The sequence below is a fragment of the Oryzias latipes genome, chromosome 16 (genome assembly GCF_053564925.1).
Source record: "Oryzias latipes strain Hd-rR chromosome 16, Olatipes_Hd-rR_3.1".
Classification (NCBI taxonomy): domain Eukaryota; kingdom Metazoa; phylum Chordata; class Actinopteri; order Beloniformes; family Adrianichthyidae; genus Oryzias; species Oryzias latipes.
This window is the reverse complement of record NC_136252.1, coordinates 5,099,061-5,117,064: the sequence shown is the minus strand read 5'-3', so window position 1 is coordinate 5,117,064 and position 18,004 is coordinate 5,099,061. Positions and strand designations below refer to the sequence as shown.

General features: G+C 40.6%; 1 protein-coding gene and 1 long non-coding RNA gene across 3 annotated transcripts in view; one reads left to right on the top strand and one right to left on the bottom strand.

Annotated features, from left to right (window-relative positions):
* Positions 1 to 1,989: 1,989 nt before the first annotated feature.
* Positions 1,990 to 18,004, bottom strand: part of trhra (thyrotropin-releasing hormone receptor a) — a 36,267-nt gene continuing 20,252 nt past the window's right edge. The window contains 1 exon segment of the mRNA NM_001204790.1: positions 1,990 to 2,459. Within this exon segment, the coding sequence (NP_001191719.1) occupies positions 2,019 to 2,459 (441 nt within the window). The 3' untranslated portion in view covers positions 1,990 to 2,018.
* On the top strand, positions 5,517 to 12,996 carry LOC144984520 (uncharacterized). Of its 2 annotated transcripts, XR_013648269.1 has the most exons (5): positions 5,517 to 6,126; positions 8,249 to 8,331; positions 8,613 to 8,706; positions 9,044 to 9,155; positions 11,864 to 12,996. It is a non-coding gene; the product is annotated as an uncharacterized LOC144984520 (long non-coding RNA). The 2 variants fall into 2 exon arrangements; XR_013648270.1 differs by lacking the exon at positions 9,044 to 9,155 and having other exon boundaries at positions 5,525 to 6,126.

Sequence of the window (18,004 nt, the reverse complement as noted above, 5' to 3'; positions counted from 1 at the left end):
TTGTTTTAAAGCACAATACTGCCATGGATTTCAAATCACACTGCACAACCGATTTCAACCAGTGTTACAAAACAGACAAAAAGCTCAGGCACTGTACGTTCCTGAAGCCTATTTACACATTCTGTCATTTCTCTGTGGGGATCAGATACATCTCTGAACAGACATTAATTCCGTAAACGTGTTCAAAATTGCTTCCACAGCAATAATTAGTCCTATCAAACAACAGCCTCTGACTGCTCCTCAGGAGTATCTCCCCTCATCACGATGTACTGGCCCTCGACCTTTTAAGGCTCCCTGCAGAGGGTACACCATGTTCACCTTCACAGTGACCAAAGCAGCATAAGGCTTCAGTGTCCCTGTCATGTTCTGACTAATCAAAGTAATCCCTGCTGGCTTAATTAGCATCCAGGTGAATTTAAGTGAGTGTCTAATATCTGCCTTTTTTTATGCTGGGATGTTTTTTTTTCTTTCAAAGGTCATGTATATCTGCACCCAAGCATTTCCTTTTCTAGCATAATTAAAATGTCACAGTGGTTTTTTGTGGATTAATTTGAATTGTATGGTTCAACTGCAAACACACAAGAAGGAAAAAACATGTGTTACACTGTAAAGCCATGGTACAAAAAAAGAGGTAGAATTATATGTCAGGGGAAGCTGGATTATGTTTTTTATGTCAATATATCTTCAGAAAAAAATTATATAATCTGTAGATATGTGGCATTATGTGACAGTAAACCATATCACGCATTGCCAGACCACTAATTTAAGACAGTCATAGGCAAAAGTATTAAATGTCTTCAGTAATAAATGTCTTTATTAATGACCATTAATTTGTGAAAAAGGGTGAAACCTCCAAATATTTTTTTACAGACAACAAACTGTTGTTGAAATTAAATTAACTGAACTTGTTTGTCACTTGTGCTGAAAACAGCTTTTTAAAAAGGATTTATGCAAACATCAGGAAAATACACTTTTATGCTGAGGAGTGAAAGAATAATGTGTCCATTATTCATTCACTTCTCATTCATTCTTGGTGATGGTAACTACTGATGTAGTCACAGCTGCCCTGGGGCAGACTGACAGAGGTGTGGCTGCAAGTACATGCCTATGACCCCTGCTTATGGCAGCCCATAAGCTAAACTTTATAGATGAGATGGTATTTTACATGCAATTGTGAGTAATTGGAGTTTATCTAAAAAGTGACGATTACAGGAAACAGCTTAGCAATTGTATTTTATAGGGTATCCCCTTTGAGCAACAGGTTAACCATAACTGGATTGCCACAGGACAAAACAGATAAAAAGGCTCGATCACACCAACATTGACACCAATGATACTTTCCTAAATGGTAATAACTGTTGGAACACATCACACCCCATCACTGGTTAATATTCATCTGTGTTGAAAACCAGTAAATGCACATTTCTATGTTAGGTGTTGCTGGGTAGGTGGTTTAAAATGGCAGTTAGGAGCTTTCCTTGTAAACATCTATTTGCTGTGGCTGATAGAGGTGCTAAGAGAACAAACCGTAAAATTATATTACCCACAGCTTAACAATAAACTGAAAAATGACAGAAACAGGACCCTTGTCCTTTCACATCCATTATAGGGACTTTCAGCCGGTGACTGTGAAATGGGAATGATTATATTTCTCTCTAGTTTGTCAGATTCTTCTTTCCTCTGATCCACTGTGCAGCTTTTTTCATTCAAGTTTATTCTGTCGTAGTAAAATTTACGCAAAGGTCAGTGGATAAGAGCTGTGTTAAACTGTAAGATTATTCAGTTTTAGACAAGTCATCTTTCATCGTATTTGCTTTTTTTGTGCATAATATTAAAAGCCTTGAGTGCATGACGGCGCATTCCATTATGCTGTAGTTATTGTTTAGCAAATGTTCCCTTTTAAGAAAGTATTATTTACAAAAAGAAACTAAGCAGCACATCTTTGTCAGCTTTTGATTAAGACTTAAATTAAATTAAACTGTAAATTTTCAGAATCCCTGACATTCAGATAACTTTAGTCAAGCTTTGACATCTTGACCAGTGAGGATATTCTCATCACACTGCATCGTTTTGGCACATGGCAAAATGTTGGCATGTAGGTATTGGTCTGTCGGCGACTGCAGATCATCCAGTTCAGTGGTAAAGTGGTCAGGACTTTCGCCATTGGAGGTGTCCTTGATGACGCTATATGTGAGTGCCACACTGTAGGTCACCGGTTTCTCCATGCGCTGGGGACCACACTGGCATAGCTTCTTGAAAGCTGTGCGAAACTTCTGGGACATGGCGTTGTAGATCACTGGGTTGATGGCACTGTTCAAGTAGATGCAGAGACGGCAGAAGAGCAGGAACCAGGTGTCCAAGTAAGCTTTTTCTAGGAAAGAATTGACCACCACCAAGGTCCGGTAAGGCATCCAAAGCACGGCGAAGAGGACCACCACCACAGCAAGCATTTTTGTGACCTGATTAGGAGAAAAAATGGAAACAACAAAAAATAAATAATACATATAAATGCCAAAAATTCAATACCCAAAACATCACAAACCCAAGCATTTTTAAACTGCAGGTTTTTTCGTCTGTTCTCAATCCATCACAATTTGGATAAATTCCCAGAAATGCAATTTTTATTTATATATATATATATATATATATATATATATATATATATATATATATATATATATATATATATATATATATATATATATATATATATATATATATATATATATATATATATATATATATATATATATATATATATATATATATATATATATATAATTTAAGGTTATTAAATTCTTTAATATGTTTCCTCCATCATGAGAGAAATGCTACAAAAACATGTTAAAAACACCACAAACACTATTTTCATTGGAGTAGCTCTTTAACCCTTGTGTTATCTTAGATGGCCCCACCCTTACATTGCCGTGTTCTTCCTACCATGATAAAGGTGGAAAGATTTCATGTAATCCATGGACACCAGTGAAGATCACAAATCATTGAAGAAAAAAGGTTCAGAGCACTGTCTAGTGGGTCTAGATGACCCGACTCCCAACGTTAAAGTGCCTAGGGTAGCACAAGGGGTCCTCCTTCTTACATGTGCTTTTACAGCCACAAACCTTACAGCTTTTACAGATGGACATAGTAATACTATGAAAGCACCAAAAATATTGTTCTTGCAATTTTTTATTCGATGCACATGTTGTTTGCAGATGCAAAACTTAAATAACTGTGGTAATCACTTAAGCCTACTACTGTGAAAAAAAGCCTAACCTATCCAGGATAAGTCATGCAGGCCACAGGAGGGCAGACCAGCACAAGCAAGGTTGGTTGACATTTGTAAATGTGTGTCCTGTGCTGCCTCCTGGATCTATTAAAAGGCAAAAGAATGGCAGCAAATTAGCTGATCAGAATCATAATCAACTTTATTGGCTAAGTACAGTGCATGTACAAGGAGTTTGGCTTCAGTGTCTTGTGCTCTCGTGCAAACTAGCAAGGTATAAAAAAGTGTAAAGGGGCAAGACAAAAAAAGAATAAATAATAAAAAAAGAAAGTAATATAAGGTAAATATAGGAATAAATAAACAACTAAATAAGAAAAAAGACTAATGCAGCAGTAGTTCCGGTGTGACAGTTTCTGTGGTTTTGTTCTATGTTCTTGAGTGGTCAGGAGTCAGGAGTTCATTAGAGTGACGGCTCGGGGGAAGAAGCTGTCTTTGTGGCGAGTGGTTTTGGTGCGCATTGTCCTAAAGCGCCGCCCTGACGGGAGGAGGCTGGAAAGGCCGTGTCCGGGATGAGAGGGCTCTTTTACGATTCTGCCAGACCACTTCCTGACTCTGGATCAGTACAGGTCCTGAATGGAGGGAAGGCTGGAAGCAATAATCCTCTCAGCAGATCTGATGATTCTCTGTAGTCTGTTCTTGTCGTGTCTGGTAGCTGATCCAAACCAGACCGTGATAGATGTGGTCAGGACAGACTGGGTTATTGCCGTGTAGAAGACAGTCAGCAGCTCCTGAGGCAGGTGGAACTTCTTGAGTTGTCGCAGGAAGTACAACCTCTGCTGAGCCCATTTCCAAAAGTAAGTCAATGTGAGAGGTCCACTTAAGGTCCTGTGAGATGGTGGACCCTAGGAACCTGTGTCTGTTGAGGGGACAGTGGTGTTGAGAATTGTGAGTTGGGGGTTCCTCCTGAAGTCCACTGTCATCTCCACCGTTTTAAGTGGGTTCAAATCCAGGTGGTTCTGGCTGCATCAGAGAACTATGACCTCAACTGTGACTTAGAATGACACATTATAAAGATTTTATTGAAAAAGCAGTTATAATCTTTATAGTTATAAAGATTTTATTTAAAAAGTTAGGTGCATTTAAGACTTTAAGATAAGAATCACAACACGTCTGTTTATTAAAAAGTGACAGTTAACATTATCAGAAATGTATGATTCCTCAGGAAGAGAAAAGCACTGCTGCCGTTTTCAGGACAAAAGCTTATCACTAATATGAAACCTTCAAGTGACCAAAGCTGATTTTCTTTTGAACAATATCTCATTCTATCAGCATGAAGTGATTTATGTCATTGTACTGGCAGTCATCAAAGTAAAGGAAAAGGGAATGCTCTTTGGAGGAAAAGAACAGTCTTAAGATGTAAAAATTCTCATTTTATCTACAAAAGCCTGCTGATAGCATTGAACTTATAGATTATCATTGATGAATTTTCCCTGTGCATTTTTCTTAAATTGCCTGGATTAAAAGATATAGAGTCTAAAACTTGTAAAGCTGGACCAGCTGAAGTAAAATAAGTGCAATTTAGAAAAAGCAAAAAATGAAGTACTTTTCTGCAACGGATGTCAACATCTAATTTTAGCAAGGGTTTAGAGTCATAAATATCTGTCATTGCAGTTTTTGCACCAGGAGTCTCTAGCTTCCCCTTCTTTCTTCTCATCTGCTATACTTGATTACAGAAGTGGTTCTCGGTGTGCAGGGGTCATCTCCCAGCTGAAGCTCGTCCTTCACCGGCTGCATAAATACCTGTACAAGTCTACAGGTACACAACACAAGTGTTTGGTTTGTCCACTCATTCAATCACTTAGCATCTGCCATGTGAGAACTCACAGAGGGGCAGAGGAATGAATTCTGCATGCCACTTGAAGCAGAGGTGCCTCATATTTATGCAGAGGAGGAATCACACAGCTATGTGTTAAAACACAGCGGCAGAAATGATCATGATAGATGTGATGCACAGCACGGCTTACACAAACCAATTGTCTTTGTTCACATTAACAACCCCTTAAAAATCCAATTGTTGGACCCTGTTTGTTTTGTGGTCCAGCTTTCATCTGTGACAGCGCTCTTTGTGCATCAAGTGTCCCCACTGTTGACTGTCAACACCATGTTAAAAGCCATCGCTAATAAGGGCCTTCGGGTTGGACAAGAACTTTCCCCTCTGAGACGACATGACAGTAATTAGTTTCAATTCATCTCTCGCCTGCCTATGTCTATGGAGTTAATTCAGTCTCAATAATCAGAAATGCACACAACCGGTTTTACAAATGCACACGCTCCGATTCACAAATGTCATTTTATGCAAACGTGAAAAATAAATTCGGAAATACACACCCTGTGTTTCACAAACACACAGATTGTGTTTCACAAATGCACACTAAATGTTTTACAAATGCACAATAAGTGTTTCTCACAAATGTGCACACTGTGTTTCACAAAAAACATTTTAGAAATTCACAATAAATGTATCAGAAATGCACAGTAAGTGCTTCACAAACATGATTTTTAGGTACACATGTGATGTGAACTCACAGATCATTCGAACTGCAGACTGTGCATTCAAAATCCCGTTCTCGTTTGTGAATCTCCCCGTGTGTGTGAGAGAATTTTCTACGGTGAATATTGAGACTCATCTGACGGAGCGGGTCAACTAATGTCACCATTGGCTAGTGAATCTGTCAATCAAACTCATCGGCAAAGCAGGCGGGTTCGCTTTTAACCAATCGAATGGCCCCTTACACTCCTCACTTTCAAAGTGACGAGGGAGGGAGCTGTTCAGCACAGCAGTTGGGAGGACGCGGGCGGCAAACATGGCGGAGAGGTCTTCTGAACGGGATCAGTCTCAGCCCGTAAGTAATGCATTTATTTGATCATTCCCTCGTTGTACGTCCTGTAATGTTATTGAATACTAAGTTGAAGCGTTCTCCTTTGCCAAGTGACATGTGTGAATGCTTTATGAACACTGCAGCCGAGTCGTTTGCAGAGTACCCCCACCGCAAATTAGCTTAGCTTTGTTTTGCTTAGCCTGTGCAAGTTGTGGCTGTGTGAGTGTGAGTGAAGTTCAAGCCGGTGTCGGTTCAAGCTAGCGTCTATAGCCAATGATCTGTAGGTTCTTAACATGATTCAGATAGAACTAAGGGGAAAACATGCCGGATTTACAGCAGCAAAGAAAGTTTAATAAAAAGTATTGATTTGGAGACGGCGATTTGTTTAAACACTGATGCTATGCTATGCTAACTAGCTAGTTGTTCCGTGTGCTGCCTTTATGTAAACGCGATCCGGGTTAAAGTTAGACACAGCATTTTCACAACCCAGACTTTAAGACGGGGTGGATATGTGCAACAAAGTTAATTCATATGACATTCATGAAAACGGCATTTTTTAAATATAACATACATGAATCCACTGTTGAATGAAAGAAGCCTCATTAAGTTTCTAACGTTAGAACCCGTATTGTGCTGAAAGCCCTGTGAGATTGTGTCAGAGTGTCAGCCACTAAAATCCCCGTATCTTTACTTCCAATGACGTAATGACAAGAATCCCAAACATTATGTTTTTAGGCTGTTTTGTAGTCGATAAGTAGTCACAGAAAGGGCGGATGGGAGAAATCAGCTATCAACAGTGATTAGAGTAGAAGTTACTGTAAGTATTACACACAGGCTTCCTGTGATCAGTAGCCGCGGTTACATGGGCAGAATATCTTGATCGGATCAATGGTCGGGTTAAAATTCACCCGTGCACATGGGCACAGAAAACCTTTTTCCGATTAGAACAAACGTTCCCATGGCTCACACTTTCGTTCGGAATGAATAATTTGGGCATGCGCAGTAGTGTAAAATCACCCGGATGCGGAAATAGGTCCCTTTGTAAACAAACCGCTGCCACAGACATTTATACAGCAGCTCGGTAACATACGAGACGATCTTTCAAACGTGCTTTTATTAATGTTATGAATATTATGAAGTGCCTGTTCGCTCATCGTTATATTTAATCTGTGTGGTCAGTGCTTTTTTGTGGAAGAATTAAGATGGACGAAAGCTTAGGACAGGCTAACACGGGCTAACATCATTAACCTGATGGACACAAAATCCAGGACCGTGCGAGAAACGCAGCAATCTGCAGCTTTCTAAGGACTGAGCGACATTTATTTTTGCTCTGAAAAGTTCACACAGACCGCCCCAAAGCCACTCTGTGAGCTAGCGGCCCGAGCTTTGTTCGAACACGGTTCCTCCCGAGTCCTGCAGCCGCTAACCTAGAGCGGCGGGACGGCTCGCAGTCTGAATTCTCCCACACATAACAAAACAACAAAACGCACACGTAAAAAAGCCCCCCCACACACACACACACACAGACACAAAATTATTAATCCAGCTCCTCTGCTCACTCAGGTGCCAGTGGACCGAGTGAGCGTCGGGGGGCACGAAGCGCCCCTCCTCCGAATCTCCCCCATGAGGGGTGAAAGAGAGGGGAGACCCAGCGTGGCAAGAGTGGAGCGGCGCTTTTCACGGGGCGTCCGCAAAGCAGCTGGTCGGTCCCATATGCGCTCCAAAGCTTTCTCTCAGCGAAACACCGTCTATGCATGACGTAAACCAGAGCAGCAGTGACACACGATCGGAATTACCGTTTACATGCTCCACGATCGGATAAACGATCGGTATAACCCACCTATCTCCATCGGAAAGAAATTCTGATCCGAATGAGTCTGATCGGGGCAGAGTATTCCGAACGGCGCGTTTACATGACGCATTTTCTTTCCGATCAGGCGTTCATTCCGATTACTTTGGCCCATGTAAACGCGGCTAGTGTCTTGTCTCTGATTTTTTTAAAGGTGTTCTTTACTACAAGCTCAAGTAATCATAGCAAGAGTGTTTTAAAAAAATTCCCCTTTCATATATTTGAAAATTATGTAATTTAAGATAAGACAGCTAAATGATCTAATCCATGTTTGTTGTGTTTTTATTTATTCTCTAGGAATTACTGAAGCGTGACAGCGTGACAATCTTTTGTTCCTCGTGCCATCAGGCAATACAACTCTCTGGCAGGGCATCTTACAAGTAATTTCTTTTAATTTTACCCACTGATTTTCCAATTATTTACCTTTTTTTATCAATCTTTTTATTTTGTGATATTTCTATTTGTAATGCATGTGTGTTTATTTGTTTTTTTAAGATGGCCATTTTTAAAAAATTTCCTCAGGGATTATTAAATACCCTTCTATTCTATTTCATATTTTATCATCCTATTGTATTACTGTTTTACCTGTCAATTGGGAATTTAGCATTTTTGCCGCCGTAAACATCTGTCAGTTGAAAGTATTTGTACTTGTATTCCATAGATCTTGTACCTGAGAAGATAGCAGACAACAACTGTGCAGACACCCATTTGGCCTTCTTCAGTGACGCTGTGAACGTTTATGGCTTTCCTCTGAGGTATTCATGTCATTCATAAAGAAATATTTTATTCACATATCAGGCAGTATAAGTACTTGGTTATTTGTACAAAAATAAAATTACTTTTTTTAGACTCCTCTCCATAAACAAAGGCAACTCTAAAACTCTTTCCCCTCATGAATAACATTTTACCCCCCCTTAACAGTCTCTCTCACCTCATTTTTTCCCCAGTGATACATGTAACCCACTCCTGCAATTTTTTTAACCTAGAAATTGGCATCATACATAAGAACATTACATTTTAAACTGATGTGTACCGTATTGGCGATGCATTTGTAATTATGTGTTTGAGACATGATTTTCATGTTATTGTCAGGGTGAGAGGAGATCACGGAGGAGAAAATGTGGGCATAGCCGAGTTAATGCTCACAGTACGTACAACTGACACAAACGGGTTCATTGTGGGAAAAGTGTACACACAATCAACGGTGAGTTGAACCTAGTTTTAGAAGCTTTAATATATACACAGGGCTCCAGACTGCGTCCATTTGGTCGCATTTTGCGACCAAAATTTGAGAGTGTGCGACTGAATTTTACACCCAGTCGCACATGTGCTACCAGTAAATTTGCCTCCTCCACCCTCCGTATTTTTTATACATTAAACATGAAAGGAGCACGTCAATGATCGATGAAATGAGAGATGAAATCATCAATGAGACGCGAGCGCACACGCACGCAGGCAGACACACACACTCGCGCGAATACTCATGAGACTGGAGCACACGCGAGCACACACTCGCGTTTCATTGAGTGATGCCTGAGGCGGCCAATGCGTCTGAGAAGAATAGGGAAAGTCACTGCAAGTGGCTAAAATATGTGGAGGGGCGGGGCCTAGAGATAATCGAGTGCGCGTAAACATCCGTGGGAAGGAAACGGAGACAAATATCATCACAACCTGATATGTGCGTCTGAGCTATGAGCAAGCGAACTATTGATTCGTTCTTCCGACCTGCAGCTAGTGTACCAGTGACAGAGTGTACAGCAGGGGTCTCAAACTCGCATGAAGTCGAAGCTGCAGCGAGACTGAAAGAGACCAGGAATTAGGAGTTGTCCTTAACATTCAATTTCGTTTTAATATGCCTCTCCCCCTAAGTATGAGCTGTGATATTACATCTTTTATAATTATTTTAATGTTTTGTAATGGATGTAGCCTTTTTTTAATCAGTTGGTATTTTAAATTATTTTAATTGATCAGTGAACTACAAAAAACCCATCAGGACGCATGTCCCATAATGCATTGTTTTGTAGTCTGTAGTAGGGTTGGGCGATGTCCCCTAATTTGGCCGTTGACGATGTTTGCTGTCAACCATCGGGATGGACGATGACATCGTCGGGGGGGGGGGGTATTTTTACATTTTTCGTTCTTATATAACTGCTATTCGTTATTTTGCTTTTTTCATTTTATTTCCCAACTAATGGTTAATCCGCGATGATCCAGTATAAACTGAGGGAAGTGACTTTAACAGAAAAAGTAACAAGCAAAATAGAAAAGAAGTGGTCCGCTCCTGCACTTAACTAGCGAAGTGGACCGGCGGAGGGCGGATTTACAGCTTTATGTTTGATGGGAAGGGGGGGGGGGTACATGAGCGGTATGTGTGGGAGATTTAAGACTGCGATCCGTCCCGCAGCTCTAGGGGTACGAGCTATAAAACTCAGAACCGGATCTAAACGTGTGTCTGAGCACAGCTCGGATCGTCAGCAGACACACAGCGGTTTGAGCTTCAAAGCAGAAATGTCGCTCAGTCCTTAGAAAACATTCAATCAATCACGTGGATTTGTGTTTCCAGTCGTGTCCCGACTAAATAAAGGCTGATGTTATTCTTACATGTTTACGTGCAGCCAGCAAGCAGCACCATCCAAAGCTAATGTTGTTAGCCCGTGTTAGCATACTGCTAATCCTGGCTACGTTCAGAAAAAGCACTGACCACACGGATTAAAATTCAAATGATGAGCGAACAGGTGTTTGATAATAACCGTAACATTATTAAAAGCACGTTTAGAAGATCTTCTCGTATTTTACCGAGCTGACATGTCAATGTATATAGCTGCTCGCCGCTGTTATCGTTTTGTATTGAATTGTTACCTTCAATAAAGTTTGGAAAAAAAGCCGCTCGGCGGAAGTTGTATCCTCTTCCGGTTTTCAAACTGCGCGTGTGCGAATGATTTATTCCGACCGAAATTGTGACCTTAGTGAACGTTTTTTTATTCTGAAAACATTTTTCTGGGCCCATGTACACGGTTGGATTCTAATCCGACCATTGATCCCATCAAGATATTTTGTACATGTAACCGCGGCTTATGATGTCGACGCGCAACGTGGCGGGGGCGTGGCATCACGATGGTGGTCTCTCCATCGGGATGTCAGTCACCCATCACGATGGACGATGATATCGTCCATCGGCACAACCCTAGTCTGTAGGGCAGCTTTTAGTCAGTTCAATACTAAATTTCCAGCTGCGTCCGCTCTGATTGGTGTCTTGCTCTCACCCCTTTCTCGGGATATTTTTGTTTTGATTGACAGGTGATGTTGGAGCAAAAACAAAAATATACGTCACACACCAGGTGATCTGTGCAGTGTTGCGTCCATCTGGGTGATCTCAAACACGCTTATTGTGCATCTTGGCTAAACCTATTTGGTGTGACCAACATGAATTTCCATCCTCTAATATTTACATACATTTAAGTATTGTTTGAAACTGTGAAATTACGAAAGGTTACTACGGTAATCACTTGTTACTAAAAACTTTTTTTATTCTAAATGTATGGTATTTTTTTTACTATTTTTACTTAGTTGTACTGTCGTGACAGCGATGGTGATGTCAGTTTACCTTCATGTTGCATCTTCAAAAGTGCAGAATAAAATATGACACTGAATTAGAAACAGCACATTGTAATTTCTGCATCTATTATTAAAGTATTTATTTGTAATACAGTGGAAATTAGTAGATTTGGTTAGAATGTTGATTTACGGTATGCGACCCTAAATTTTCTGGTTGTGCCCCTAAAATTTTCAGTTAGGGGCCACTATGCTCCTAGTGAAAAAAGTTAGTCTGGAGCCCTGATACATAAAAGTGAATGATGTATTAAAAATAAATCTGACAATATAATATTTCTTTTTGCTTTTTTCCAAATACAGGATTGAGCTCCTCTGGTGTGATGTCTTCATGACTGTTACTGGTTTATATTACAACATCCTGCACTCTCCTGAGGACCAAGACTTGCTCAATATCAGTCACATCACGTATTCTGCTGCCATTACATTTTCCTACCACGCATTCAGGCCAGTTTGGATGTCTTTAGTGACGCGTGGGACACCCATCCAATCAGGACGGAGCAAAACATGACACCAAATCAGCTGTGGCAGTTGGGCTTGACCCAGAACCCTGTTTCTGATCCCCGGGTAAATGCTTTATTTAATCTCACTGTACTGGACAACTGATTTGTGTGCAGTTTGACTAAAGTGGAAAGTATCAAGAAGAGTATCATGAAATCATAATGACTACAGTGAATTTTCGTCGAAAATGAATGAAAAGGATTATTGTTGTGTGGTGCAAACAATTTCCCTAAATTGTTTGTTTGTAGGAAGAATAGCACATCTGCAAGTTCAAAATGCATCACAATGCATGGCCTTATGAGCCATCAGATGTACTAATGTCACTACTTTGTTAAGGTTCACTTATTTGCAAATTATAAACAGTTATGGAGATATGAGGTCTGCCTGCAAGCAACAATATAAGTTATTATTAGTCGGTCACTGTTCCTACATAATCTAAAACACAAAAAAACAGTGCTGTTCATAAACAGTATCTTTTTTTTTTTTTTTTTTTGTCATGGTATGCTGGTTCCAGAGATTAAATGTGAGGAGAGTGGATCCATGACTGAACCTCATCCTGGGATCAATGTCCTGGTATGGGACAGTCCTCTTTTGGGTCCACAAATGTTGGAACTGCAAGACGACATCAATCCATTGTGGAATTCAGACCGTTTGGGAGTGGACCTACATCTTTACTGTCCAGTGTGTTTAGAACTTAATTTAGGTGACATAATTACATACAGAAGAAGAGAGACTGAGGGGAGTAAGACAAAGTTCAAATCAATACTGCTGTATTGTTCAAGGGACTTCATTGTATGTAAGGAAGTTATGAAAATTAGTACCAGTTTAAATAAAATTCAAATCAGTAGAGATCCCACATTTGCTTAAATTTTGATGTTTTAATCTGTCCATGTTTTCACTGAATTTTACTCTGCAATAAAGGGTGAATGTTTGCACTTTGTTGTTCTATGACCATCTTTTGTTGTGTAGTATTTAACCAGCTATAAAACCCAGAGAGATGAGGATCTTTTTTGCAAGGGTGACCTGGCCAAGAGATGTATATGTATATGGTTACAATATAAAATCAATGACATTTGAGTTATTTAAAAAATAAAATTAAGGTCAAGCAAAGTGACTTCGGGCTGAGCAGGGGGGGTGTATTGGGTATCTGTGATTGACAGTGAGATGAACTTGAGGTAATGTAGTCCCACTGCGTGGTACGGAGCAAAGTGATGCCAGTTTCTCCACAAAACCTGTGGAAGTTGAAGATTTTTCTCCTCCACCTTCATATGATCAAAACCGTGTCTGAGTGTTGAAATGACGCTAGCATGAAAGCTAAGAGAATAACGTACAAACAATCCCGAGTGAAACATTCATTTTAAATCTCATGACCAGTACAGAGTTCGATGGATTCAATGTCAACTGCATTCAACCACTGTTGCCTTGCTCCCAGGTCCACTGAAAAGTTGCACAAGCCAGTAATTTTTGACAACCGAAGGCAATAAACCGACAAGCCATGCTAAGGCTAACACGCTAACGACCGACTGGTCCAGAATCAAAAAAGGGCGGGGCTTTTGCCACCCGCAGAAAGCGTAGAGAAAGTGTAAGGGGCCATTCGATTGGCTAAAAGCGAACCCGCCTGCTTTCCCGATGAGTTTGATTGACAGATTCACTAGCCAATGGTGACATTAGTTGACCCGCTCCGTCAGATGAGTCTCAATATTCACCGTAGAAAATTCTCTCACACACACGGGGAGATTCACAAACGAGAACGGGATTTTGAATGCACAGTCTGCAGTTCGAATGATCTGTGAGTTCACATCACATGTGTACCTAAAAATCATGTTTGTGAAGCACTTACTGTGCATTTCTGATACATTTATTGTGAATTTCTAAAATGTTTTTTGTGAAACACAGTGTGCACATTTGTGAGAAACACTTATTGTGCATTTGTAAAACATTTAGTGTGCATTTGTGAAACACAATCTGTGTGTTTGTGAAACACAGGGTGTGTATTTCCGAATTTATTTTTCACGTTTGCATAAAATGACATTTGTGAATCGGAGCGTGTGCATTTGTAAAACCGGTTGTGTGCATTTCTGATTATTGAGACTGAATTAACTCCATATATGTCTGCTGCAGTTTCACATTAACTCAAGGGTTTAGTGAACACCCTATCATTTAACATCACACTCTCCCAAACTCAATAAAACTGATGACTAGATCTTTTTAAGTTCTGATTCTGCTGTATTTCTCCTACAGTTGAAAAAACAAAGACAAATTAATTTTTATTGTTTGTTTTGCTTATATCGAACTACAATATATTTTTCAGTATATTGAGCAACACTGTATTGACAATATCTTCCATATATGGAAGTATTATTTTCAGTATATTAAAATATTGCAATTATTGCCACTTTCATATACAGTGATCCCTCGCTATAACGCGGTTTACTTTTCACGGTTTCGCTACTTCACGGATTTGCATCGTGCATTGTGTTCTGCATTCTGTTTGGCTAAAGTGTCACTCCGCGTTTTCTCTACCTGTGCGTCAATAACATTGCAGTTTAATATGTACACGTACGTAAAACATCTTGCCAAATTTACATTACGTACGTGCAAATTCTCTTGCAATCTCCAGTTTCTCTAAAACCCATAGAAAAAAAGAGCGACAACAACTGCCTATCACTATGTTCTTCTCCCGAACAAACACAGCTGCACCGCGGGCTTCAAAAGAAGAAAACACATCAGAGCGGAGTCAGGATGCAGCGGTTCAGTATGAATAGCAGTGAAATACACCTGAGTCACTGTTTGTCTGACTGTACTTTGTATTTTTTTCAGTATAATTTTAAATTTTATCCCATTTAATCCAATTACTCGGGTCGTGGTGGGCGGGGCTAATCTCCGCAATTTGAAGCCTTCTGTTCGTATCGATGATTAAAATTATTATTTGACAGTACAGTACAGAAGTTATTTGTTGTAAAAACTTTTCTAAAGTACTTTTATTTGTGAAACAAATGCTTGAGCCCGTTTGTTCTTTCTTTTCAATGTAAAATAGAGTATTTAATTGTATAATAATTGTAAAAAAAAAATAGAGGTTTCTACTTCATGGATTTTGGCTATCACGGGTTCTTTTTGGAACGTAACCCCCGCGAAAAACAAGGGTATACTGTATGGTAATATACAATGCATTATATTGTCATTTCTATTGAAATGTCCCGCAATATAACGACTGATGTACTGAAATAAACTATCCAATATATGGATATTTATACTGAAATATCCTATATATTGACTGATATACAATACATTTTATCATATCCCACAATATTGTAGCCGTACCTCCGCAGGTGCATGCCACGATGGCAGAAACAAGAGCGAAGACAATGAAGAAAGGTTCAAGCCCTTTTATTTTTATATTGCCAGACCAAAGCAGACCAAATCATCACTTACACAACCTGCATAAGCACGACGAGCTTCGGCCGCTTGGTTCAGATTCTGGACCGCCTGCTTATAAGCCCAACGCAGTGGCTCCTGATGTACCACCACCCAAGCATGCTCGTCACTCTCAAAGTCTTTCCTATCCTGACCCAACCAAATATCAAAAGGCCTAAGTGGGGCCCTCCCAAACATCAGGAAATATGTTGAGTAACCTGTGCTATGGTGTTCGGTGGTGTTATACACATACAGCAGCTCAGGAAGGTATTCAACCCATCGTCTCTTCTGATGCGGATGCAGTGTTCTCAACAGGTCATGTAGGGTCCTGTTAAAGCGCTCACACTGCCCGTTTCCCTGAGCATGATAGGGGGTAGTTCGGTTTTTCCTGATCCCATATACTTTACACAAACCCTGCACCACATCTGTTTCAAAACACCTACCCTGGTCAGAGTGTATCCTAGAAGGAACACCATAGGGCTGGATCCAGTTCTTTACCAGGGCCTTAACAGCAGTTACTGCACGCTGATCATGGGTTGGTATTGGGACAGTAAACCTGGAGAAGACATCAGTCATGATAAGGGCATTCTTACGCTGGTCTGACGAAGGCTCCCACACTGTGAAGTCCATAGCCACAACCTCAAATTGGCCTGTAAGCCAGCAAATGTCCTTGTGGTGTAACCACCTGCGGGTCAGGGTTCTTAAAAACAATGCACCGCTCACAAGTCTTGCAAAGAGCCTCCATGTCTCTGTACATCCTAGGCCAGTAAGCCCGACAACGGACCAGCTCAAAGGTCCACTCTACTTCCTGATGCCCAGCTGCGGTATGCATCTGAGTGAGTATCTCGTCCTTCAAAATGGCTGGCAGTATAATCTGCCTGATCTGCCCCTCACACTGTCCCCAAGACTGCCGATACAGCACCCCATCAACCTCAACAATCCGCTTCCACAGTCTTAATAGCTCTACTGCCCGGGGACATAATTGAAGCCTCTCTGTCCGGCTGGCCCCACACCCGATCCCAAAACCTCCTAAAGGTAGAGATCAGACCATCACCAGACTGCAACTTCACCAGGGCCTTAAGGTCCAAAGTGGGAAAACTGGTAGTGGAGCTAGTGTAAGGTACATCGATTGAACTTGTATGCACCTCCTGTTGCCCCACATACTGCCGAGAAAGAGTATCGGCACCAGTGTAATGCCTGCCAGGCTGATAGGAGATCTGGAAATCGAACCGGGCTAGCTCAGAAACCCATCGTTGTTCCACAGCACCGAGTTTTGCACTGTTGTAATGACAAAGAGGGTTTTTATCAGTCAGGATTGTGAACTTGTCATCAATCAAATAATCACAGAATTTTTCAGTAACTGCCTATTTTAAGCCCAACAATTCTAGTTTCATGGCACTGTAGTTGTCCATATTCAGTTCTGAAGACTTAAGACCCCGACTGGCAAAAGCCACGGGTCGCAGTTGTCTATTCACATCTTGAGATAAAACAGCCCCGAGTCCTTGGTGACTCGCATTTATTTCCAGAATAAAAGGTTTGCTGAAATCAGCATATGCAAGAACGGGTGCTGAAGTGAGTTTTTTTTTCAAACATTGAAAAGCCTCCCATAATTGCCGAAACCCATTTGTGGGCCGACTAACCCTTGTTTACAGATAGCAATGAGGCCAAAGCAGGGAGAGGCGCTGCCATGTTAGCAAAATTCTTCACGAACCTCATGTAAAAACTTGCAAAGCCTAAAAAGGACTTTAATTCTCTTAAACAGCTTGGCCTCTTCCATTCTACAAAAGCTTTAATTTTGTCGGGATCTCTGGCTACTCCAACAGCTGAAACCAAATGTCCAAGGTATGCCACTTCAGATTTCATAAAGGAACACTTATGTAGTCTGACTTTAAGATTGTACTGTTTTAGACGGGAAAACACAAGATCAAGACACTCTAGGTGTTGCTCAAAAGTAGAGGAGAAGATGATTATATCATCCAAATATAATAGAAGGGACTGATACCTCTGGTCACCAAATAACCGCTCCACTAATCGATGAAAGGTCCAAGGAGTATTACACAACCCAAATGGCATGCGTGTAAACTCAAGTAGATCAAATGGCGAACAAAAGGCTGTTTTGCAGAGATGCTTTTCAGCCATTCCCACTTGGTGGTACCCACTAGCCAGATCGAGGGTAAAAAACCATTTTGCCCCATGAAGAGTATCCAGACTTACCAATCCGCGGAAGAGGAAAAGCATCCTTTCATGTATTTGTATTTAGTTGCCGGTAGTCAACACAAAGTCGAAGTGAACTGTCTTTCTTGTGCACTATAACAAGAGGAGAAGAATATGGGCTACTGCTCTCGCTGATGATGCCCTGTTGCAACAACTGAGTAATGTGTGCTTTGACTTTTTCATACTGACTAGGGGGAATCTGTGTGTAACACTGTTTTATGGGGGGATCATTCAGGACAGGGATTTCATGCTCTATAAGGTTAGTGATTCCCAGGTCTAACTCTGATTTTGCAAAAACATCCTCATGTTTTTCCA